General features: G+C 49.2%; 1 protein-coding gene across 3 annotated transcripts; it reads right to left on the bottom strand.

Annotated features, from left to right (window-relative positions):
- Positions 1-1087: 1087 nt before the first annotated feature.
- fbxo38 (F-box protein 38) lies at positions 1088-25248 on the bottom strand. Of its 3 annotated transcripts, XM_069196186.1 has the most exons (24): positions 24045-25135; positions 23453-23575; positions 22398-22511; positions 20954-21206; positions 20149-20282; positions 19515-19678; positions 18853-19018; positions 18095-18232; positions 17567-17704; positions 17347-17440; positions 16172-16302; positions 15895-16065; positions 15308-15450; positions 14458-14662; positions 13569-13700; positions 10571-10741; positions 8841-9455; positions 8630-8730; positions 8086-8188; positions 7281-7447; positions 6641-6786; positions 5402-5505; positions 4710-4823; positions 1088-4250 (listed from the first exon to the last, which is right to left on the bottom strand). In XM_069196186.1, the coding sequence occupies exons 4-24, from the start codon at positions 21082-21084 to the stop codon at positions 4072-4074; spliced, it is 3447 nt and encodes a 1148-aa protein (XP_069052287.1). In that variant the 5' UTR covers positions 21085-21206; positions 22398-22511; positions 23453-23575; positions 24045-25135; the 3' UTR covers positions 1088-4071. The 3 variants fall into 3 exon arrangements, with proteins under 3 accessions (XP_069052287.1, XP_069052285.1, XP_069052286.1); XM_069196184.1 differs by lacking the exons at positions 22398-22511; positions 24045-25135 and adding an exon at positions 25146-25248; XM_069196185.1 differs by lacking the exon at positions 24045-25135 and having other exon boundaries at positions 23453-24037.
- Between the last annotated feature and the right edge of the window lie 459 nt (positions 25249-25707).

The raw sequence follows: 25707 nt of genomic DNA, 5'->3' as shown, positions 1-25707 counted from the left end.
GGACGATAGCTCGCCCTCTGCTGAAAAGATCGATCATTGTCAATTTAAAGCAGAATAACAAACCAGAACAAAGCAGCATGACATATTTGCTATGAGAAGTCTTATTCACTCTGAGTCCTAAGAATGATAGTGGGGTTATTCTGGATGCAGTTGTGCCAGAGGGACAAAGTACCTAGCAGAGGAACAAAGTTCAGTTCACCCAACTTAAAAAACTGTGGGGTATGAGGACTGAGGAAAAGACTCTGCTTTCATGGAGGAAAGAGGCCTCTAGTTCCTGGGTTAGAGCCCATGGGAGTCTCTAAGTATCTTGGCACAATCCAGCGGAAAGAACCTTAAAAAACAACCTGTGGAGCGAGAGAGTGCAGAAGACTCACACAAATGGATAGGGGACCATAAGAGACGACAAGCAGGGTTTTCACAACAGGCAACCAAAATTCCACCACAGGACACTTTAAAAACATATATTAGAAAGAGGTTTTCAGACTGCAGATCAGGTTTCTTCCATTTTATATCCTCTCTGGCCGACGGGCGTTCCCTTAACGTCATAGCAACGCCTGCCACACGTGAACTGTCCTCAGAGCTGCCCCTCGAGCTCCGGATGCCTAGAGTTGTAGCCCCCCCCCATCTACAGGAACGCAAGGGAGTCTCGGTCCCCGAGAGACAGTCCTGGATGACTAGACCCAAGCCAGCCTCTGCCTCTGGGGGGCGCTCTGCCAGCTGTGTGCATTTGCCTGGGGAACCCCAGTCACGGGTACTCTTGACATGATGACCCACAGTCGGACTTGCAGAGCTGGGATAGCGGAGTTCGGCACCTCAGCTGGCTGGGTCACTCCAGGGCCCTGCATCTATGGAGAACGAGGACTCCATCATGAGCGGTCTGTTTCATCGGCTCTTGATCTAAAAAAGCTTGGACCTTAAGATCGTGACATGCCGTGAAAAAAAAAGCGTCAGCCATCAGCCTGTCACCTTGGGCAGTACAATCCAGGGCACCAGTTTTCTAGTAAGCAAAAGACTTTTTGATCTGGGCGTAAAACGTAACCCATCAGAACTGCAACTACTTGGATCCACAAAAAGACACTACTGGGAGTTTTTCACTGTAAATATTTATTACTTTAAGAAATAACACATACAACATGAAGTAGAAATAAATATATATATGTGAATACAAAACATTGAAGAGGTTTAGATTTCCTACAGTCTGGTCAAAATCAAATTTGTATTGTGTAGATACAAAAATGAATTTTGTATAACAAAGTAAAGACAAAAGAATAAAAAGCCATTGGCTTCAAGAAAAACTACACATCACACAACTTCTCAAGAAGATTCGAATTCATCCCCCCCCCTCCCAAAAAAAAGAGCAGATTTCTTACCAACGCAAGACATTTTCCGTTCTTGCTCATACAATACTTTGCCCGTCACAGTCGTCGCCTGGAACAACACTTTTTCAAGCTCGTGACGGGGCCATGGAGGAGCGAGGCTACAGCCTGAAAAGAGCAGCTCCAGTGCTGTAACTTTTCAGACACTGATGGATAATGACTTCTTCCAGCCTTGCTGTCCCAGGTCCTGTTTTTCTGCAGCCAAGACGCTGAGCTTACCCAGAGACATTTACACTGATTTGTGTGGCAGGACGTGGGGCTGCTCTATTGTAGGTGCTGGACGGGGCCAGCATCCAGGTACCTTTGAACAGGCTTACATGGACAGCATTTGCTTATCATCTGACTGACTAGGTTTCTCCTTCCTTTCCCAAACCAGCTTTTTGCTCTGGGAAACCTCAAGTGCTTTTTCGGTAAAAATAACCGATACAAGCCAAAAGTTCACACCTGCAGACCGGCGCTCCTGTCTGGAAAGGCCATTTTGGCGCAAGCTGACTTGATTTGTTAGGTTCATAACTCTTGGGGAAAAGTCAGCTCTGCCACTGATAATTCTGCTCATTGGCAGAGCAGGAAAATTATCATCTAGTTCAGCTGAAAAAGGTATTGCATTACACATAGTGTACAATCCATCCTATAGCAGTAGACATTTTCCCTGCACTTAGCAGCCCCACAGGAGGACAAATGTACACAAGATATTGGGCTTGAAAGACTGATCTCATTTTCAGGATGAAACTTGACAACTTCACATCGAAAAAGAGAAAAAGGCACCAGGGTCAAACATACCCATTTCCTGGGTGCATAGGATAACAGTGAAATGCCTGACTCTTCTGGGGATTTAATTAACTAAAATTGCTTTTTTAAAATAACAAACATCCTGGATAAATCCACAAACGTCCTCTTAGTGTATCTTATCTGTACAGTTTTCCTGTACACATGTTTCTGAAGAAATCCATTCGGCCTGGGGTAGTGCATCTGCCAGCACGCTGACGTTTTTCAGGGGCAGCGGAAGGAACAGTAAAAAAAAACAAGCATTGAGAAGCTACAAAGATTTATTCTGACGGCTTTTAAATTTTATTTCAACAGCACCCTTAGCTTTTTGATGAAAGTCTTCTACTTCAAGTGTGTCATTTGTAATTTATATTCTAGTCAGAGCCTCATACACAGAAATGTGCACAAAATCATGCTCTCGTTGCTCACTGAGTACTTGCGCATCTACCCGAGGGTCGGAGCTGAGCAGGAGTAAGAGTTTCATCCGTGCCGAGGACCCTTAAAAAAACTGCTTTGTATTTCTTAATGGATCTCCTTAGAAGTGCAACAAAAGCAACAAAAAAAACTAAAAGCTTGCAGTTGAGAATCATTCCAATTTGTTCAGATTCCTATTCAAAAACAATAAGAAGAGAGATCGGAGATCTCCTTTACGCACACAGAGGGGCATTTCCATGTCGAGACTGCATGCTTGATGTGCTCTTAATGAGAAAGAGACGCATTCGGAAACAAAGCCAGCCATGCTCCTGATTCAAGGCAGTGCTTTATATTTGGTTTCCTAAAATGGGTTCAATTAAAGAGGAAAAAAAAAGATGCATAAAAGATGCCTGATAATGGACTGCATTTTTTTTCTATTTTATTTCGGAAGGAGAACCTGTGAGAGAAATTTAGAAACTAAAAAAAAAAAATGATGCAAGAAAGCGGGCATTAGGTTTTTTATCATAAATCTTTTTTCTGGACTTGCTGCCTTTCTAGCGGAACGAACAAGACTGGCTTACAGCAGAGACGTGCGTCCTGCCCCACTGCAGGAGAGAAAGACTAACTAAAAACGCGGAGAGAGTTTAAAACAAAAGAAAACAACGACATAAAATTCAAGCTGATCTCATCAAACGCAGAAAGCAGATCTAAGGACACTTCTAGGCAAGTGCTGCTCCCATGCTTGTGTTGGACTGTGAGCACCAGAGGTAGCAGGTCAGGAAGCGATGCCACTCTGGAATAAGGGCTTTTTACCGTGGTAGCATCAAACTCCTGGATATGCCAAAGGAAGCAAACAACTCCTCGCCAAATATAAAGCGAATTGCAATGCTCTTCACAAAGCATTAAGAGCAGCAGCACCAATATTGGATGGAGATGCGTTGCCCTGTACTTGAAACGCCCACAAAGTTTTCTCTTTTTATTTTGTCTTTCTGTGTTTTTCCACCCTGTCCTACATTTCTGCTTGGTTCAAGTCCCTGGGGTGCTCTCTCTCTCTACCCCCCTTCATTTTTGCGGCATGAGACGCCGACGTCAAAACATGAACTCCATGGGCTCAGTGCAAGCTGGTACGCAGAGAAAGCCGTAAAATCATCCTTAATCTGACTCTGGTATGGGCAGCCAATCATTGCAAATGAGGGCTCTTGAATACCAACTACTTAGGGTAAAAAAGCAAATGTAGGCTGTTCTAATGTGAATGAATACATATGTGGGTAGGAATCTCCTTTTAGTTAGGTTATGCTTTTATAGCCGCTGGGGATCATGGGGGGGGAAAAAATGTCATTTGTCCTTGTCCACAGCCATCACAAGTTGCCAAACCTGAGGCTCCCCTTGGGCTCTGTGGTCTGTGGTCGAGTTAGAAAAAGGGGGGGCGACCCCCCCCGTCTTCCTCACTCTCTGGCCGGATCCCTGCCGGGGCAGCGGGAGACCTCGTGGGAGAAGCGTTCCCAGGCTTCCCGGCTCAGATGTAGTCATCCTCGACCGGCTCCCCCCGGACGTCGCAGTAGTGAATGAAGATGGCCACCACCCTCTGGAAGACCCCGCGCCTGGTCTGCCGGAGCTCAGAGATCTCCTCCCCGATCGTCTCCATGCAGATGTCCGCCGACAGCTGGCCCTTCCGTCGAGGAGCATAGATCGTGGCTACAGAAACGACAGTGGCCGGGGGGGGAGGGTCAGGGCAGAATGGGAGCAGCAAGGTCCCCCTCGCTCAGACTGGTGTGTCCTACTTTTCGTGCACCTTCTGTGCAAACTGCAGGCCAGTTTCTGTGACAAGACTACAAACGGGGGAAACGAAGGGGCAGTGCCGCCCAAAGCTGCATATAAAGCAGTCAGGGTTAAAAGGAAGGAGCAATGCCATGGGAAAAATTAACTACTTCTGTCTTTTACAGCTTGAGTCTTTTACAAATCAGCTTCCTGACTGTGGCACAGAAAACTGCCCTGTGTTTATTTATCCTTCACTCTTACGACGAGGCCGAGCTACCGCACACTGGTGTCTGCTCGTTTTTGAGCTTCGTATTGCACCTCATGCACAAACACTGAGGGCCGCTCATTCCAACAACGAGGGTCGGGAATCTCTTTTCCCTTTAGTTCCGTACTCACTGTTCTCGTCGTCTTCAAAGTCGTAGCGTGCGTAGCTGTTGGGCTCTGCGGTGCGTAGGGATCGCAGCCATGGGAAATCGGTGATCATAGAATAAGGGGCGCCATCTACTACACCTGGAGAGAGAGAGATGACATCAGGGAAACTAGATGTGGCACCCTGCTTGAGAAAAAGATATGGATGATACTTAGCTGTGGTGAACAAAACCGCTCAGACTTCCAAAAGAAAACCACATTCAAAGTTGTGAAACATATCTTCATTTAAACTCCAGAACTGGGTATCCCTGTTCTAATGATCACGGACGACCAGTGTGTCTGTATGGTTTTCCAGGCCTCCCTAAAGAACCTGCAGAGCCGGGAGAAGTTAAATTGGTCCTTTTAAGCCAATAAACCGCTGGTGTTGCCCACTAACACCCAAGTTGGAATGAAAACCTGGAGGCACACTGGCCTTCTAGGACCAGGATTGGTTACTCTTGCCTTACAATTTCCATAGCAGTTATGATTTGGCTGCTTTCTAATTTGGGAACCCAGCACAGACTAATTCATTGACAGACCAATGATTCTTAGGAACCAAACACTATTATGTAAGGCATAGTGCTGACTATACTAAAAGTAGAGGCCAAGAATTGCTATGCAGCAAATACAGCTAAACCATCACCTATTCACATTTTTTTTTAATGGCCAAAGGTCCTCACCCTCTAAAGTGTAGATATCCCGGCCCCATGGGTAGTTTGGGTACCTCTTCACATCCTCTTCTGTCCTGGTGGCTTCTGGGAAAAACTCATACTTGATGAGCTCTCTGTCAACAGCACACACAGTTTCTTAATGCCTTCACTAACCAAGGATTACTGATCGTTTTGACTCCAGGTTGCGTCCATTCGAAAGTGCAGGAGTCCTACTGGAATACCGACAAGCTAAGTCTTAACATTTTGTTCCTTTGCAAGTTTAAGTTAGAACTGTAAGAGTTTATAAGAAAGCAATGGGCTAAATCAGCAACATCAACTGCGACAGAAGGGCGACATCTACTGGTAGCACCAATCTTCTTCTGCAGATAACTACTGTGATTTACTCACTATTTACCTATTACTGTTATTAACACATAAGACTAATGAAAATAAGTTACACAAAAAACAAAGTAATTCGATAATTACAAGACTAAAAAAAGGATGAGATAATGAGATCAGAATAATTTTAGTCATAAAGTTGCTTTTCTGGCCTAGTTCACATTTTAAGTTGGATTAAATTTATTGGGATGTATGATTACAGAGTGCAATAAAACTTACAATTTATGTGTGGTATAACGGTATTATTTTATATGAAAAGCTACTGTGAATTCCTTTACAACCTAATATAGAAAGCCAAGTACAAGTATTGCCACCAAGAGGCAAAAAAGATTTTGCTGTTCTGCAATCACTCCATAGAAAAGCATTCAGATAAATAGCAGGGCTCAAGGGAACGTCCAACACTGATAGTCTGAAGGAACTGAGGTCTTTCACTATTGAACAGAGAAGACCAATCAGGAGACGTTATTCAAGTACTCAGAAATCTCAAAGGCACCGGCAAGATACCCGCAGGGACTTCTTTAATCCACAGTGAAACAAACACCAGAGGACACAAGTGAAAACCACAGGGGCGTGTCATTAAAAGTGAGAACGGTAGGCACTTCTTTAACCTTTAAATGGCACTTCTTTAAACAAAGGATTGTGGGAATGTGGAAAAGGCTGTTCGAGCCAGTTTACTGATGGCGATGCCTTGGCAGGATGCGATCCTTCGATCAGTTAGAAAACTGAAAGTCAAAAAAGGATAGCCTCCTCTCATCTGTAAACATTATGTTCTTGTTCGTCAAGAAGAACCATCAAAAACTATGACACCTTTCTTATGTTATTCTGTTCTTGTACGAAAGGAGTCTGGAAGGGGAAGGGCGAGGCACTCACTGGTTGATATTGGCGATGGTGTCCATCCAGCTGCGGACCCGCACCTTGTTCCTGACGTTGGGCGGGTTGCTGAACTCGTGGATGATACAGATGTGGTAGGGGTAGGGCCCGCTGAAGATCTTCCTCTCCAGGGTCAGGGAGTCCACCTAGCGGGACAGGGTGGTCAAACGAAAACTCTTTCTCTCTCAGCTGCCCCCCTTTGAAAGGCAAACTTGCAGCGCTGGACGTCTTGCCATTTGAGCCGTTCGGCTCCAAAGGAATCTTGAATCTTTTCACAACACCCCCCTTTTAGAGAAAATGCCTTGAGACTTAGCAGTCTGCATGGAGAACGCTTTGTTTAGCCTTATCACTGTAAATACTTAAAGCTCACTAGGTGTGTGTGGCACGCAGTAAAGATTTTTACATTTGACACGTTTACGCCAATGCTTTTCTCCAAAGCGACAACGTTTGCACCCGATTATGCAGCTGGGTGTTCTAGCGGAGCAAACAAGGGCATAAAGCCGCATCGCGCCAGGGATTCGAACCCACACCCTTCCCCTGAAGGGCCCAGATCCCCGAGCACTGCTCTGCGCTGCTGCTCAGCCGTTCGGCTGGGCTACCTCTGACACACGGCTTCACGCGAAGTCACCCCCGGGCCTACCTGCTGCATGGGCCGCATGTAAATGATGCGGTTCCTCTCGGGGGGCATGCGCAGGATCTGGTCCAGGACCTGCTCCATGTTGAGCTTCTTGCACTGGGCGTAGTCGAAGCGGTTCACGATGGGGGCGCTCTCCACCTTCAGGTGCTTCAGCACCCGGCACCTGGTGGCTGGAGGAGGAGAGAGCCCGAGCGTGCGAGAGGTGAGACGGGCCGTCTCGCCCCCCAGCGAATTAACCCCCAGCCCATCCCCGCCTGCAACAAGGGAGGCAATGAAGGAAACACAGCGATTTCCTAACCTGGCTCAAGGTGGGTAGCTGCGTCAGCAGGCACAGGCTGAAAAGGAACAAGTACAGGTTTATTCCATGCTGAAAAGAACAGAAAAGAAACACAATGTTTCGCCTGTGAAGAAGCCTTGCACACCCAAAGAAGGCCCCCACAGCCGAAACAGTTTCCTTTCTTCTCTTTTCAGCATGGAATAAACCTTCATTTGTTCCTTAATTTCCTAACCTGACCTAGTTGGACTTTGACCGGCTAAATTCAGCAAGCTAGACCTATTTAAGAAACAAGGAGCACCTGCCATGCTGGTATTATTCAGTTTTTCCCCACACGCTTGCACATAAATGTTTTTTTTACGCAAGCGCCTGCATCTGGCCTTCCCAATGCAAAAGAGAATGGCTCGAGGTATTGCCGTGTTTGTGTGCGCACTGTTTTGTGCCTGGTCCTTCAACAAGTCCTGCAACGTTTTCAGGGGCTGTGCTCCACGTTCCATTGGAAAAAAGACAGAGGTAAAACAAAAGAACACTCACCATGAATAAACATCATTTTGGGGCACTCTTTCAGCACCAGGTCAGTGATTCCACAGTTTGTTAGTGTGATTCCTACAAGATTTTTGGATTTCAGGGTCAGCACCTACAAACCAATAGAATGCTCTTAATTTGCGTTCAGTTTAAAAAGACAGTGAAGATTCCACTTATCAGACGAGCTCAATACGTATTAATAGGTAATGTCACAGAATGTATCAGTTGTAGGATTTAAGTTCTCTTATTTACTTTTCACCCATCACCCATTAACCTTTGATGTTTAATTCATATACAGCCAAATTAAGGGAAAAGGCATCTGGACAGAAGATTTATTTTTCTTTCCAAAGAAGACAGAACTATGACAGACCCCCGTGCACGTAAAAAAAAAGGCACTTGAATTTGAGGTTTCCTGTAATCAAGCCCTTAAGCACAGGTCCTGATGTGTACGTCCATTCACAAATCACCCCTCCATTATCCAGTTAGGGATGGCTGGATAATGGACAAGCTGTGAGGAGAGAGGGCTGTGTCTACAGTGAGCAGCCGTACCGACCTGCACATGGTCATCCTCAGTGACGGGGTCGCTGGTGCTCGTCGACTTGTCCGCCATCCGTTTCCTCTTCACTGCTGGGCGGGGTTTTGGCTTGGAGAGTTCTGCGAGTCAAGAGGCGCGGTAGTTCACAGGCAGAAAAAAACGCTCACTGCCTTCAGAGAATCAGGCACCGACGCGACGCATTCAAACACCCGAACCGCGCGGCGCTTACCCGACTCGGAGACCAGAGGGACGCAGGACTGCCTGCTGCTGGCCCGCGTGACCGGCCGCCGGTGACCCCCCTCCCTGGCTCTGCTGTCCCGCGGCCCAGTATGACTGCCATCCTCAGAGGAACTGGAGCTGCCACCCGTCCTCTCCCGGCCATCGGCCTGCGGCTCCAACACACACCGGGTCCTGGCGGGGGCCTCGGAGCCTGCCTCCCCCTGCCCCGAGGGGGGCGCCCCGGGGTTCGGCCCCGCTTTCCTGGGCGTGGCGGCCCCTGTGTCCGGGCCTCGGGGCCGCGGCGGCGGCGGCGGCAGCTGGGAAGCGGGCCTGGCCCTCGCCTCCGCCGCGGGACGGGTCCTGCTGCAGGTGCAGCGCGCGCGCACCGCCCCCTCGCTGCCGGCCGCCCCCGCCCCCTCTTCCCTGCTGGAGTCGTCCCTCCAGCGGATGGAGCAGACGCAGCCCCCGGCCGCGCAGCCCGAGCCCCGCGCCGCCCCGCGCTCCGGCGTCTCGCTGGCCGCCTTCATGTCGGCCTTGATCTGCTCGCTGGTGACCTGGCAGCCCTTCTCACAGCGCGGCTCCTGGGGGGGCGGCCCGCGCCGGCGCAGAGGGGTCTTCCCTTTACCTGGGGGGGGACACGCCCACAGAGCCATGAGCTTGTAGCAGGTACAGCTTCTTCAGGAGCTGCAGTCAAGCATTTGAAAAATCTCAAAGCTGGATCTGTAAAACACATGTAGTAAGAAGCCTATATGGCTTGCCACATACATATAAACTAATAATAATTAAGAGTTCCTTCCACTCAAAGCACCCACCTGCATGAGATCCAGTACACTCCCCACACAGGAGGAGGAGAGCAGAGTGGGGAAGCCAGTTCAGAGATGGGGGATTATCAGGAGGCCATGATGGGTAAAGGCCAGGGGGAAATTTCATCCAGGGTTCACCCCAGGGTATACCGGGGTAACACACCTACTCTTTTTGAGAAACCGCCTCGGGATTTTCAAATGATGACAGAGTCGGGACCTCGGTCTTACGTCTCATCCGGAGGACGGCGCCTGTTTACAGTGTAGTGTCCCCGTCACTATACTGGGGCTTGAGGACCCATAAACTACACAAATAAATTCACCAGTGTCCTGCGAAAGGCAAACAAGACAACCAAGGGTGTCAAAGCAACCACTGGCCTGTCAGTGGATTCTGGGAATCAGCTGTGGGTAAGTGTGAGGAGCGCAGGGTCTGGGATGCGATCCCGATTGCTGGCAGGCTCCGAGCACGCACACTGAAACTCCCAAGACAGAACAGAGCTCTCCTGTGACGATGAGCCACAGAGAATTTCCAACAGTACCAGTGAGGACAGCAGACCTGTTCTGCCCCTCCCAGGATTCGATCCCAGTCACTATTCAGGGTTTGGGCCCAGAGCGCCATTCTCTTGCCAGTGGAGGACTCCACCGATTTACATTTCCAGACTGCAGAGGGGGGTGACCTTACATTTATGCCTTACATTAGTAGCAGCTGCATTTCAAGTTAAAACCTGTCATAAATAAAAAGTCAAACTCTTAAAATATTTTTACACTTGACTGAGGACGAAATTCTATTCTGGTAGCCGTAACAATTTCAATAACATAGCAGAAGCAGCTGGCAAAAGGAAATCTTGCATCTCTGCAGGAAGGAATTATTAATGTGATTTGATCATTAATTTGACAGAAGACAACGTCTGATGTGCGCCTGACTACTGTGAAGACTCACTGCTGTGCCCAACTGGCTCCTCTGTGTCCATGATCTTCTCTCCATCCTCCTGGTACCCAGGTTCGAGAGGGGTGGGTGCTGCCATCCGGTCCCCCTCCTCCTCGTCCTCACTGTCCGAGTCGAAAACCACGATGGGTGGCTTTTTTACGGCCGGCTGCACTCCACTGGGACCTGTGAGAGAGAAAAGGAGAGAAAAAGAGTCAAAACACCCCAAGTGGCCCAAACCCCCAGCCGATGAGTCAAAACAGCCCAAGTGGGCTAGACCCCCAGCAAAAGAGTCAAAACAGCCCAAGTGGGCCAGACCCCCAGCAAAAGAGTCAAAGCCCAAGCGGGCCAGACCCCCAGCAAAAGAGTCAAAACAGCCCAAGCGGGCCAGACCCCCAGCAAAAGAGTCAAAACAGCCCAAGCGGGCCAGACCCCTAGCAAAAGAGTCAAAACAGCCCAAGTGGGCCAGACCCCCAGCAAAAGAGTCAAAACAGCCCAAGTGGGCCAGACCCCCAGCCGATGAGTCAAAACAGCCCAAGTGGGCCAGACCCCCAGCAAAAGAGTCAAAACAGCCCAAGTGGGCCAGACCCCCCAGCCGATGAGTCAAAACAGCCCAAGTGGGCCAGACCCCCAGCAAAAGAGTCAAAACAGCCCAAGTGGGCCAGACCCCCAGCCGATGAGTCAAAACAGCCCAAGCGGGCCAGACCCCCAGCAAAAGAGTCAAAACAGCCCAAGCGGGCCAGACCCCCAGCAAAAGAGTCAAAACAGCCCAAGCGGGCCAGACCCCCAGCAAAAGAGTCAAAACAGCCCAAGTGGGCCAGACCCCCAGCCAATGAGTCAAAACAGCCCAAGTGGGCCAGACCCCCAGCAAAAGAGTCAAAACAGCCCAAGCGGGCCAGACCCCCAGCAAAAGAGTCAAAACAGCCCAAGTGGGCCAGACCCCCCAGCCGATGAGTCAAAACAACCCAAGCGGGCCAGACCCCCAGCAAAAGAGTCAAAACAGCCCAAGTGGGCCAGACCCCCAGCAAAAGAGTCAAAACAGCCCAAGCGGGCCAGACCCCCAGCAAAAGAGTCAAAACAGCCCAAGCGGGCCAGACCCCCAGCAAAAGAGTCAAAACAGCCCAAGCGGGCCAGACCCCCAGCAAATCAGTCAAAACAGCCCAAGCGGGCCAGACCCCCCAGCAAAAGAGTCAAAACAGCCCAAGTGGGCCAGACCCCCAGCAAAAGAGTCAAAACAGCCCAAGTGGGCCAGACCCCCAGCAAAAGAGTCAAAACAGCCCAAGTGGGCCAGACCCCCAGCAAAAGAGTCAAAACAGCCCAAGTGGGCCAGACCCCCAGCCAAAGAGTCAAAACAGCCCAAGTGGGCCAGACCCCCAGCCGATGAGTCAAAACAGCCCAAGTGGGCCAGACCCCCAGCAAAAAAGTCAAAACAGCCCAAGTGGGCCAGACCCCCAGCCGATGAGTCAAAACAGCCCAAGCGGGCCAGACCCCCCAGCAAAAGAGTCAAAACAGCCCAAGTGGGCCAGACCCCCAGCAAAAGAGTCAAAACAGCCCAAGTGGGCCAGACCCCCAGCAAAAGAGTCAAAACAGCCCAAGCGGGCCAGACCCCCCAGCCGATGAGTCAAAACAGCCCAAGCGGGCCAGACCCCCAGCAAAAGAGTCAAAACAGCCCAAGTGGGCCAGACCCCCAGCAAAAGAGTCAAAACAGCCCAAGTGGGCCAGACCCCCAGCAAAAGAGTCAAAACAGCCCAAGTGGGCCAGACCCCCAGCAAAAGAGTCAAAACAGCCCAAGTGGGCCAGACCCCCAGCAAAAGAGTCAAAACAGCCCAAGTGGGCCAGACCCCCAGCCGATGAGTCAAAACAGCCCAAGTGGGCCAGACCCCCAGCAAAAGAGTCAAAACAGCCCAAGTGGGCCAGACCCCCAGCCGATGAGTCAAAACAGCCCAAGCGGGCCAGACCCCCCAGCAAAAGAGTCAAAACAGCCCAAGTGGGCCAGACCCCCAGCAAAAGAGTCAAAACAGCCCAAGTGGGCCAGACCCCCAGCCGATGAGTCAAAACAGCCCAAGTGGGCCAGACCCCCAGCAAAAGAGTCAAAACAGCCCAAGTGGGCCAGACCCCCAGCCGATGAGTCAAAACAGCCCAAGTGGGCCAGACCCCCAGCAAAAGAGTCAAAACAGCCCAAGTGGGCCAGACCCCCAGCCGATGAGTCAAAGCCCAAGCGGGCCAGACCCCCAGCAAAAGAGTCAAAACAGCCCAAGTGGGCCAGACCCCCAGCCGATGAGTCAAAACAGCCCAAGCGGGCCAGACCCCCAGCAAAAGAGTCAAAACAGCCCAAGCGGGCCAGACCCCCAGCAAAAGAGTCAAAACAGCCCAAGTGGGCCAGACCCCCAGCAAAAGAGTCAAAACAGCCCAAGTGGGCCAGACCCCCAGCCGATGAGTCAAAGCCCAAGCGGGCCAGACCCCCAGCAAAAGAGTCAAAACAGCCCAAGCGGGCCAGACCCCTAGCAAAAGAGTCAAAACAGCCCAAGCGGGCCAGACCCCCAGCAAAAGAGTCAAAACAGCCCAAGCGGGCCAGACCCCCAGCAAAAGAGTCAAAACAGCCCAAGTGGGCCAGACCCCCAGCAAAAGAGTCAAAACAGCCCAAGTGGGCCAGACCCCCAGCCGATGAGTCAAAACAGCCCAAGTGGGCCAGACCCCCAGCAAAAGAGTCAAAACAGCCCAAGTGGGCCAGACCCCCAGCCGATGAGTCAAAACAGCCCAAGTGGGCCAGACCCCCAGCAAAAGAGTCAAAACAGCCCAAGTGGGCCAGACCCCCAGCAAAAGAGTCAAAACAGCCCAAGTGGGCCAGACCCCCAGCCGATGAGTCAAAACAGCCCAAGTGGGCCAGACCCCCAGCAAAAGAGTCAAAACAGCCCAAGTGGGCCAGACCCCCAGCAAAAGAGTCAAAACAGCCCAAGTGGGCCAGACCCCCAGCAAAAGAGTCAAAACAGCCCAAGCATCATGGGAACAGTACCTGCTTGTTCTTCGTCAGCCTCCACTGCTTTGACCGCGTGGCTGGGCCCAGGAGGCTCCTCCGGCTCGACCAGCACAATCCCAGCTTCGGCGTCCACGTTGTCCTGCGCCACCTCCTCCGCATCATTGATGTCTGTGCCCAGATGAGAACAAGCAGAGAAATCCCGAGTCAGCCGTCACACAGAGATCTACATAAGAATCACACTCAACTGCACCAGTAACATGAACTGCGTGCTGTAGACTTTGATGCACTAAAAGGACCAGTGATTCTCCTGTCCCAGACAACACTGCCTTTTCCACCCCACCCTAAAATATTCTGATGGTCGGAACAGGTACTTGTCCAACAATTTAAAAAAAAACAAATCGACAGAGTAGAATGGTTGAGAGACGCGTAAAAGAAAACTTCTGAATGACGGCATGTGACATTTACTGCGAGCCTGGTCCCTGCACAGAGGATGCGAAAAGAAGAGTGGAACACAAAGTTAAACACATCGGTCACACACAGAGTCGGCAAGGTGAAGCTCCAGCTCGAGAAGAGCTAGCAGCTAAGAAAGTGTACTTATTTAAGCATTTCTGTTTTTTTCTTTTAGAAAGGACGGCTCACACAATAAATACCTCTTCAAGAGAAACCGTTTTCCTAACCTTTCCGTCAATAGATTTCTCGTAATAATAAAATCAGCAGGAGAGGAAAACAGTTTCTCCTTGAGAAGGCAGGCCTACCCATAACGCTCTTCTTAAGACTCCCTGGTTCTCTTCAAGACGTGGAAATTAAAAAAGCAGCAGCGGAAGGGGAATGTTTCTTGCACATGAATGACCGACAGTCCTGGCCAGGCACTGCCGTGGTAGTGTGCGTCAGAATTGGCGTTACAGCCCGATAGCGCCTGCCGTACCTCCAGCGTTAATCCGCTGCTCGGGGGCGGCCCTCTCCGCTGCCCCCGCGTCCTCCCCGTTCTCGTTGCGGTGCGGGGGGGCGTTGGCGTTGTTGTTGTTCTGATGGTTGTTGTTGTCGTTGTCGTTGTTGGAGTTCTGGTTGCTGACGAGAGCGGAGGACACGCCGATCCCTGTGCCCGCACTCAGGCCCACACGGGCACAGCCCTGCCGGAGACAACGAGGACAACCGGCGTGAAAGGAAAGCGCGAGGCGACATCGTACGGGGATTCACGGCTTCAAGATCCCCGGCCTCTCCGCCGGTTCAACCTCTTCATTTCAACCCAGTGGTCCCCGAACCGGGTGCTGGTGACCCACACACTGCAAGGTTTCATTCCACCCCTCCTTCATCAGATCATTGAAGCCTTGACTGATCCAAGACGTCGCTTCATTGGAATATCTGCTTTGTGTTTTTAGCCGCAGAGCCGGAAAAAAAAACAGTCAACGCCGATCTTATTATTAAGCCAACGAAGGGTTTGATTGTGCCACAGGGGGCTCGGCTGGAACCAAATCCAGCAGGTGTGGGGGTGTCACCAGGACCAGAATTGAGGACCACTGGGCTAAACCTTCTTTTTGTCGACAGCTTCAAAGCCGTCACCTTCAGAAGTTGAGAAGATCGTGATCAGGCGGGTTTGAATGAGCTGAAGGGGTGGTCACTGGTGGGAGTGTGTGGACCCCTGTTCACCCCGACGAACAGGGGTGAACGCAATATTAAAAAACGACTTCACCCGCGTTGTGCAAATGCACGTGAACCCGCCTGGAAACGCCCAGCCTTTCTGGCCGCCTAGAAAGCGGACAAGGGGAGAAGCCTACCTTGGGAGGCTCTCTAAACATCTGGTCCAGGGAGATGAACTCCAGACTGGGCAGCAATTCGACGAACTGGCTGAAAGACTCCAGCTTGATGGCGTGGCAACGCACTAGAGTAAGGTCCACCAGTCGGCTCCAGCGGGAGTGATCTGAGGGGACAACACAAACATATGTGACGACACCAAGGAGGACGCCTGCCTGGACCTAGCTGTGCCCCCACCATGTTGAATTACATTTGATCTTACATGAGATTAAGGAACATGTTAACGCGATTCATAAGTAAAACAGTAACCATGGAAGAAACATTTTTTAATATTCCTTATTTTGTTTTATATACGTGTTTTTTTCTACTTGATTCATCTGTCTACTGACTCATGGCCATGCAAGGAGACTTGCATATTAAAATCAAGCTTTGTTCTGCTATCCAGATGCAGCTACACACATGCATGCATTAATGCTTTACGTAAGTTCACATAAATATCCTACAGAGCGCATCCCAGCTCACAGAGCACCATGCCCAAGAGAAAGACCCCTAAGAGAGAGGATTCCAGTACTGGGAAGCTACTGGAATCCAGTAGGGCGAGTAGGAATACCTGTGATCCAATTGTGAGGGTTGTGGAGATGAGGACAGTTGTAGATGACAAGATACTTGATGGAGGAGAAGACTTCATTGACGGCTTTCATTCCTATGTCAGTGATGATGCCTGGGTTCTCAATAACATCTGCCAAGCCATACTTCACCAGGTCAGAATGGCTCATTTTACCTGCAAGTGAATAAAAAGAGGACAACTATAGACATTTTCTGCCCTCTGCAGCCAATGTAGCGGATCGTACATCGTCCAGAGGCGGCATCCAAGAACAAGCACTTACACTGCAACAAGAATTCGTCAACGTAGCCAAGGTGCAATGTTTCAAACTGGGGGAACTCCAGTTCTGCCATTTTCAGTGCAGAGAACACCCCATCTTTGGTTAAGGAAGGCTGGATTCGAACTTCATGCAGTCTGAAAGACAGATATCGGGGGTCTTTTCAGATTTCATCCAATGCAATCTATTTTAGTGTTGAGACAGATAACTAATAGGTGTCCCGTATTGTTTCCATATGTACTTGTGATAGGGAACCTGGTTACTCAGAGAGCAAAAAAAACAATATATCATTCACGATAAACTGCGAATGACTGTGTACCACAGGAATCCGTATAAGGACCGCTGCTCTAGGTTGTGCCACATTGAGTAAATTAGTGAAGCTACAATGCCAAAATAGGAGGAGTACCAAACACTGCAGAAGCTGCAATAGAAATTTAGAAGAATTAGACAGAATTCAGGACTGGGCAGAGTGTTACATACAGGAAGCAAACACAAACACTGAGCTTGAAGAATTCACTGATGAAAAAGACGTGGGGGCGTTTTTGTAGACATTATCATTTTCATCTCCTAGACCGGGAAAGCAATATAAAGATGGAAAAAAAAAGGCAAATTAAAAGGTATAATTTAAATGACGGAATTTAATTTAAATTAATTAGAACATTATGTTAGTGAAGAACTCATTTGAAATATTGTCTACGATTATAGTATTACCTACTAGTGACCAAAAGAGCTACAGTAGACGGGGAAAATGTTCTAGGTGCCTTCACCATCGAGATTCATTGAACTACAACGTCATATATGAGGGAAGCTGTGTATGTGCAACAGGGTGTGGTGTCCGGTATCCCTAGGACTCTTAACAGGGACCATCACCTTGGCTCCAGTGCACAAGATTACAGGGGGGTGACAAACAAAACCACACACAGGGGAACTGTTCTCACACTAAGATCAGGCAACACCACATGGGCAGCGTCAGCTGGCTCACACTAACAGGATGTTGTTGTTTTTTTGAAGCGCAAGGAACTTGGAAAGGCAGACTGAGTGGGGGGGGTGGGAGGGGGGGAATGTTCTTATGTAAAAAAAAAGACAATGTTTGAAAAGCGTTGAACGTGCAGAGGAAAAAAAGACCTACCGAAGCCGAGACGGGACTCACCCTCACCCCTATCCCTCCACAGCGTCCTCACCTGCGAGCCGCGGTGATGATGAGGTAGCCCAGGTCAACCTCTAGTGCATTCTTGCAGGCACCAAACACAATAGTGTGCAAATTGCGAAACCCCCCTGGAACAGAACGCTGTGGTAAGTCCAGGCGACACAAGGGAAAGCTCCCCTGTATGTTGGGTTGGCGTCAGCTTTAACTTATACCACAAGAAGCCCCCTCAGGGTCCCGCCCGCTCACTCCCTTACCTGACCTCCAGCTGTCCTCCACCACGTGCTGGATCAGCCCCCCCAGAAAGGGCACCCTCACCAGCTCCAGCTGCTCCAGGTTCCTCGCCGACGCCAGGCCCGTCACCAGAGGCACGTACTTCAGCGAGTTTGTGGGACCTGCGAGCACATCATCGCGGGACAAATCACGCCAGGAACCGGACATCACGGAGACGTCAGGACCTAACGAAGGTCATCTCCTGACTCGTCATGCTCGCCAAAGTAACAGCAGTTCACATATCTAAGACCAGGCTCATTCAGTCTGCAGGATTTTACCAGGGTGCATCTACAGCACAGTTTGGTTTTGTCACACAAAACCCTTCTTGGAAGCACCTACTATTTCCCTTCCAGAAAATAAACTCGATACTACTTTATTACATTTTGAAATTCCCCGATCAAACCTCTTTTGAAAGCTGATGTTTACAGACCTCTAAGGCTCTGTTGTGGTCCCTATGAATTCAGATCCAGAGATACACGGGGACGCTTAAAGAGAGCAGCAGTGAGAGGCACCTGCACAGTTCCTCATGACGAAGGTGCGCAGGCTGACGCAGAGGAAGTCTTTGAAAGGCTGGGGCTTTGTGAGACGGACCCACTTCAGGTAGAGATGCCTCAGCATGGAGATGCAGGGGATCTCTGGAACGTTAACACCTGCAGGGCAAAAGCACACAACACGCTGTTAGCCGCGTATATCAGTGCTCTAGACATGAACACAGTTTCGGATCAGTTTACTCATTTTTAACGCACAGCGGAGTAGAAAAACACTGATGCAAAACCCCATGCAAAAAAATCAACGCACCTTCCTCTTGAGCTAATCTTTAAAACGCTGTTAATAGATGACCAGACTTGTTTTGCCATTACTGCTCTCACGGGTTTTATTGGAACTGTAGCATCTACTTTCGCTCTGGTGTAGAGGTTTTCTTCACGATGTTTGAAGCCTTTGTTTTTGGCACTTTTTCCAAGGCAGTACTTTTGAGAATATTCTCATTTTAACGTCTTGCTGTGTTGCGTCTATTGTATGCACACGCTGTACAGTAAGAACTCAACACAGCACTCAAAACAGGACATACAATTTAGAGGAAACAATATTTTGAGATTTTCTGCGTGGGACTTCACCGGACGAGAACTAGAAGACGAGATTCACAGACTGTAGCCTATCTTAAAGGACATGAAAAAGCTACTTGCAAAACCAGTGAGCTGTGACTAAAAAAAAAAGTCAGACCAGGTCAATAACCCTCCCATTTCCAGTCAAGCCCTCCCACTTTACATACCAACAAGGTGCAGGGTCTGGATTTTGGCCGCGACGGGAATAGTGAGCTTGTTTTCAGGGGGGATGGGAAAAGCCCCATTCCGGTTGCGAAACTTCCCCAGGATGTGAACTTGAGGCATGTAGTTCCAGATGGCCTCCACCAGCTCCAGGTGAGACGTTTCTACTCCCTGGTAAGAGAACGGGACACACTCGCACTGTGAAACGACCAGGATCACTCTTATATCACTCTATGGAAAACAGCATGCAGGATATTCTCAAGAACGATAGATAAATAGGCGACGCAGAGACTCATAAGGCATCACCAAAAGACGTTAGTGAGCCGTTTCAGACCTTGAAAGTTTGTATCTATTTTTTTGTTCTAGACTGCTGTTTAATTATTGAACATATTACACAAATTATGTGTTTATAACTAGTTTTAAATGATTGTGGAATTATGTCATCGTGTACGTTACCGGCCAAGATTGACACTTTTCCAGAACCCTGACTTTTGCTGGAATATCACACATGACCGAACCGAATCGCCACCAACTCTGGGGAGGGGAGGACTTTCCATAGATCTCCTGAACCTGCGAGTGGACTGGCTGCCCATTCTCCATGGCAACTCCCTGAGCCAGGCACACAGAAGTGACGATCCGGGGCCCCACTCCAGCTCCCCTGGCTCACCAGCAGGTTGGGACAGGCCTGCAGGGCCTCCAGGACTCCCGGGATGCTGAAGGCCTCGTGCCCTCGGACTCTTCGCCGCTCCAGGTATCGGGGGTGCAGCCCGTACAGCTGCTCCAGGTCTGGCATCTTCTTCAGCAGCATCATGAAGCTGGAGTCCGTAAACCCTACCGAACCACATCGGCCATCAGAACAGACCGGCCGCCGCCTTCCTCAACACCCCTCAGACTCTTTAGGCTTCAAAATGTCTTTTAAAATATTATTTGTTCTTTCTTCTGTGCAGCTTTGCAGTACAAACTCCTGATAAAACCAAGAAACCCCAACTTTTTAAAAAAAAACTGAAACCTGACAAAAAGAAATGTCATCGTTTCCAAGACTCTAAAGTCTTAAAGTCTTGGAAATAACATTTGGTTTATTTTTCATCGCTTATTAAAGAATTTTAGACATGATTGTCTTATACTTTTTACCAGTGATGGGTTACAACTCCAGAAGAGCCAGGTTTACATTCACAGTAGAGCTGTTAAACACTAGCATGTTTTAAGCCTTTGACAGGCCTATTGCTGCTTATAGTGACTAGAACGTCCAAGTAGGCACTGGCAGCACTTGTGGGTGAAGCATGAAAACTCTCCCTGCCTACCTGAAGGCATGTACTCCCACCAGCGCCCAGCGCACAGGTCAACCACCTTGACCACACGCAGGTACAGGGTCACGGCCTCCCGCAGTTTCCGAGACAGGCACTCCATACACATGATGTCCTGCATTGGCAGGTACCTGCGCAGAGAGAAGAACGCGGCATGACACCACCTCCCTGATGACATTCCCAGTTCCATTCGACCCTGCTTCAATTACAGCCCTCTAATAAGTCTGTACTGTACAACCCCCTTAAAAAAAAGAACTGATTAATGATCCCAGTGCATAGATTTTGCAAGTTCTCTTCTACATAAAAAGGCAAAAAATGAACAGAGGATGCAGGGAAAAGATGCTAATGGAGGACTGCAATGCTATTTGTGTCTTTCGGAGTTAGAAAGAATCCAATCCGATAGAAATATCGCTCTTGATGGTCCTGCTGACAAGTTTCTCTCTACATGCAGAACATTTTGGAACATTTCTCTGGTGAAATATCTCCTGCGCAATCTGTACTAAGTCCCTCATACATCACATTAGTCATGACGATCGCTAGTGAGCAGGAAGGGCCGCGATTAATCTCGCCATTCGTGCTCTCGCCCGTGGGGAGACCAGAGGTGTACGACAACGCGGCGACCTGCAGCGTTCTCGCAAAATCCCCGATGTTGTGCTCAATTCGGAATTTGTCGAATTTTCCACCAATAACGTCAATGCGTGTGTTCTGTTGCCAATTATTTAATAACCGGTCTGAGGAATTGGGACCGCCGTTCTCCTTCAAAAGATACTGTAGCTTTCTGAAGCGCAGACGCAAGGCTGACCGGAAGATGTGGCAGAGCACTTCGTGCGAGAGCTCGTTGATGTAGTCCTTGGGCTCCTGCTGCCGGAGGGGGTCGGCCGCCGGTCCTCCCGAGTTCAGCGTCCTGGTGGATTTCCGCCGGGGCCCCATCATGGCAGGGGCAGCGAGTGGCTCACCCAAGGACAGCGAGCGGAAAGCCGAGCGGACTTTTGTCCGGGGGGGTGGGGGGGGCGGGTGTGCGCTCACCAATGCGCACTGTTCCACGGGCGTCCGAACTGTAAAAGAAGAGGGTTTACAAACGATGACGATGTTTACTCAACGAGACGAAGATCCTGAATAAATCCAGCTCACTAAACAAACAGATCCCCAAAAAGCTGCAATTAAAGCTGGAGAAGCTTGACGTTTTTGTACTAATCACTGTATTCCCCAAAGGCTGATTCTGAATAACAGAACAGTATGATACACTTGGAGCTGTAGACGACTGTGCATCGCTGAATTACACTGAGAAACAAACTCCAGTGGATACGCGCAGCAAGCCAAATACAATGACCGTCAATCACACGTCATCACAGTCAGACTCAAGTGTAGTCAGTAAATCTTGTTGACATTCACTAAGAAGCCAGTTGCTCCTCTTCAATCATCGCTAGTTTTTCAGGCACCAGTTCTGGAACTTCACTGAAAAAAAAAACTATCTTCCCGAAAGCAGTGACATATCCCACAGCTGGTGATGTTAGGTGCTCCAGACCCCCCAGCTAGCACTCATCTTAATTTAAAGAAGTTAACTACTTTTTCAGCAGCTCTCTATTTAAAGTATATCTTAACTGTATGAGTAATTTTGTTCCAGTGTCAAATTAAGTTCCTTCTTAATTCCCGGTAAAACACTGCCTGCAAAGCATGAGGGCTGGTGCAGACAGAAACAGTATCTCAAGGGAGAATGAGCAGTGCTCGGCACTATTACTGAACAAGAAGACTCCAGACTTTTGACCCATATTCCTGGACTGCAGTAGCATAATCGATCGTTTTGTTTTCAACGGTGCTGTTCAAACACTTTGCCACAGTGCGAAAACAAACCCCACCCCAGTGGAAAGACTGAAAAGTCTGGGGTCCCCCTCCCCCCAACCCAGCTGAGCTCTGCCACATAACTGAAACCTTCACTAACCTAACAGATGGGTTGATGATCTGAACTCTTTTTTTTTAGCTCCTAAGGGTGCTAGAGGATGTCCTTTAACTACTGGGGTTTTCAAAAGTTACTTAAGGGGAAAAGAAATCTTGAAAATCAAACGATGTTTGGTCAATTACAAATTTAAGTCAAGGACTTGGCTGCAGTTGTATTTTTTGTCTATTTAGACAAATTGTTTTATTTGGTGTTTTTTTTACAATCATCATGATGTCACATACACATTAATGAGTAAAAAACAAAACATACATCACAATTTAACCGCATATTTTTATTAAATAATATTCACCTTTATTTTACATTTCATGCAATCCAGGAGCACAGAAAAATGTTTCCACTGTCATTTGTGGCAAAAAGGGTGGGTAGTTCTGCAGCACTATTTAAAACATCCTCTATGAGCCCCCTTTGAAAAAGACAATAAAAACACAAAAACACTCAGCATACAGAACATGATTTGTTTGGCAAAGTAGTACAAGTTAGCATGAACTGAAAAAGCATGTGTCAGAAAGCATGTGTCAGTCTAGATATTTTATGAATGTACTCAAGAGCGTCAATCCAGCACAGGCATTATTCAAAATTCTATTCACGTTTTGAAGGTTCATGCTCTGTCTGTGTCAGTGACAAACTTACAAAGGCCTTGTAAAAACAAGCTCACAATGCCCAACAAGAAAATATGGTATCAAATACAACAGCATTCTGCCACTTCTGATCAAAATGCACCAACGGAGCCATAAAAATGATCCTTAATGGCAAATTTATCTCCATCACTTAGTTTCATGTAACCACACAAAACAAGTTCTACATCTTTCAGTACAGTTTTCTGCTCCACAATGCTGCAGCTTTGCTACATGACACCCTGAGCAACTGTGCTTAACTACAGCATCTCCCAACTTCCATTCCAGCCTCCTGTCACAAAATCTGCACATTGGCTCTCCACAGTCAAAAGCAACTGCAGCTGGCTCCGAATTTTTTCCTACCCCCACAGCACACAGCTCAGAGCTGGCCTTGAAATGGAAATGATGCAAGTGCACATTCAGTGTTTATTGCAGAACTGTGGGGGGGGGGGGGGGGACAACAACTTTCAGTTCAGTAGTGGATATCGCCAAACCATATCTGTCCACAGTGACTGGGTATTTTTCTAAAGATACAATGTCCAGATTTATTTACCTTCTGCAAATGGCAAAAATAAACGTCACACTGTGCTGCTCAGTGGATACCCAGTAGTTTCTCAAAGATTCTGGAAATCTCCCAGTCAGTCGTTATAAAAGGAGGCAGCACACAGAAAGACTCAGTATAATTAACAACGAGGAGGGTCAGAGAATTCTCAGACACAAGGCTACTGACCTCCTGAAGCTGGACATCCCAGGTTTTTAGCGTTCGAAGCTAGTGGAGCTGCAGACGTCCTGCAGGGAGGACAGGTCAGGGATTCCTGCTGAGAAGAGCCTGCACACACTGACAGGGTCTCCCCTGTTAGCACAGAGGAAGGCAGATCAATGGAGCACAAATAATTTCAGACACTGCAGGTTTGGACAAATATGCCATTAGACTGAATACATTTGCGTTTTGTGGTACCCACTACTGACAGCCTTACAAATCTTTGTGCTTTAATGCTTGCAACAAAGACATAGTCAATGCACACTTCCATTTTTCCCTGATACGAGCAGACGGGCAGGTGAAATGAGTACCCTAGCAGCTGGCTTCAAAGTGAGTTAGTACAGCAACACATCTTCTCCCAGAGCACAAAATATTTTTCAGGCAATTATAACGCGTTTTTTTTTGCCCCATACGTTGCAATCTATTTATTGTTTGAGAAAGTGCAGTGGTGTTAACGCGAAGGAACCCAAGTTGATCGAGTCACTAGAAATGGGGTGAAGATATGTAACACTTCCGGTTACAGAACATAAGCAGGCCCGTTTATTCAGTGAACGGTACCTACCTCATACAATATCAACATCCGCATTGCATCTGCTGACAATCCCATAACTCAGGCCCAAAACGCACGAATTCGAGGGTTCACACAAACAAAAGACCACCGAGAACCAGACGAAAACCCCGCACTGACCCACGAAAGTAACATTCTGCACACCCTGACTGGTCCAGCTCCGGACAGGAGCCGGTTACGCCTGCTGTCGTGAGATGCACAGATGCTTCCGAGTGGGTTTGTACAATTACGGCCCCAGCTTCGGTTTCCGAAACTCACACGGCGTCGGCATCTGTGGCGAACTGGACTACAAAAACACTCCCACACACGCAGCATACGGAGACCTTTAAAAAACAAAACAAAACCGAGCACCGAAAACACTCATTCATTCACCCCAACAAAACGCGCAAAGGGCGTTCGCCGTCTCTACAGTTATGGGTCAGTCTGAATCCTGGCCCATCATAAAATGTTACAGGGCTCCGCTTCTGGTTTCGGACTTTGAAATCGCTACCCGGTAACGGCCTTCCTGCGGGCGTCTGTTTTGTTTTGAGCGGCGTTGAACCTCCAGGCTGCGCCGCTTTGAGAAAACTCCAATCCGTGTCAACAGCCGGGCCTCCGCATTTGTGCACCACAACAAGCCCCGGGCCCAGCGGCTCCCACACAGCCGCACGGAGGTTTGAAAACCAAACCCAGCAACAACCCAAACGCCATCGCTCTGCTTGGCGTTTTCTCCAGCCGGTACGGGCTGTAAGCACGCCACCACAGCACTAAGCAGCTCGACATACGCTCAGAGCCGCCATTTCACAGCCTGCGGGGTAACGACAGGCAAGACTCCTTTAGGTTTATTCACTGTCAAACACGGCAAGAGCAGGCCAACACAAGGAGAGACTCGTAGTACGGGGCTGGATGGACAGAACTCCCCTCCCACCACCAGAGCAGCAAATAAATCAGGCCTCTCATCCGGCAACTGCGCTGGAGGACCGAGCTGTAATCCTCCGTGCAGGTGTTCAGACCCACCCCGGGGCTCGGGAGGCGGCCCAGGCTAGCCCCGCTACTTGGGCTTCCGCACCAACCCGAACTGAAAAAGGAAAGGTAAGAACGGGGTCCTCAACTCACTGTGCTGCTGCTGCTGCGTCTCTCTCTCTCCCTCCGGCCGACCCGACTCACCGATGCACATCCGCCATACTTTCGCCTCGCCCCGCCCCCCTGCCCTCTACGTCACCGCGACCTCCGCCGGGGGGCGGGGCCACAGCCGCGCGCTACAGGAGCGCGGGAGGCGGGGGCGGCGCGCGGCCGGTGGGGGGCTGGCTGCTGGGCTGGAGTTCAGTACCCCTACCTGCCAGCCTGATCGCTTTCGCTCGCTCCCTCACTCGTCTTTTCAAGTAGAGGCCGCAAGATGGCGACAAGCGCCGTTCTTTCTGCTGCCCGGGCTCTTAAGGGTCCCACAATGCCCAGTGTATTTTCGTCTGCGTTACACATGCATTAAAGAAAATGAACTTCGACGCAATTGCATGTACGGAGGAAGCAGACCAGGATGTAGGCTCAAACGAACACCACACACGTCGCTGTGATATTTGTTTCCACGTGAAACTCTTAACTTAGGAGCAAGAAAATGTTTGCTCCACGTGGAAAAAGAAAAGAGGCACAACGTTTTGGCGGTGGAGCCTTCTTCAGGTGT

This window comes from Lepisosteus oculatus, chromosome 11 (genome assembly GCF_040954835.1).
Source record: "Lepisosteus oculatus isolate fLepOcu1 chromosome 11, fLepOcu1.hap2, whole genome shotgun sequence".
Classification (NCBI taxonomy): Eukaryota; Metazoa; Chordata; class Actinopteri; order Semionotiformes; family Lepisosteidae; genus Lepisosteus; species Lepisosteus oculatus.
Note: the sequence above shows the minus strand (reverse complement) of the source record. Positions and strands in the feature narration are given on the sequence as shown.

Coding starts and splice junctions, on each gene's coding strand:
- fbxo38 (XM_069196184.1), bottom strand. CDS start 25,206: ATGTGCATCGGTGAGTCGGGTCGGCCGGAGGGAGAGAGAGAGACGCAG. Junction 9,456..10,570: donor GGAGCCAGTTGGGCACAGCA/GTGAGTCTTCAC, acceptor GTCCCCCCCCAG/GTAAAGGGAAGACCCCTCTG. Junction 8,189..8,629: donor CTGAGGATGACCATGTGCAG/GTCGGTACGGCT, acceptor ATTGGTTTGTAG/GTGCTGACCCTGAAATCCAA.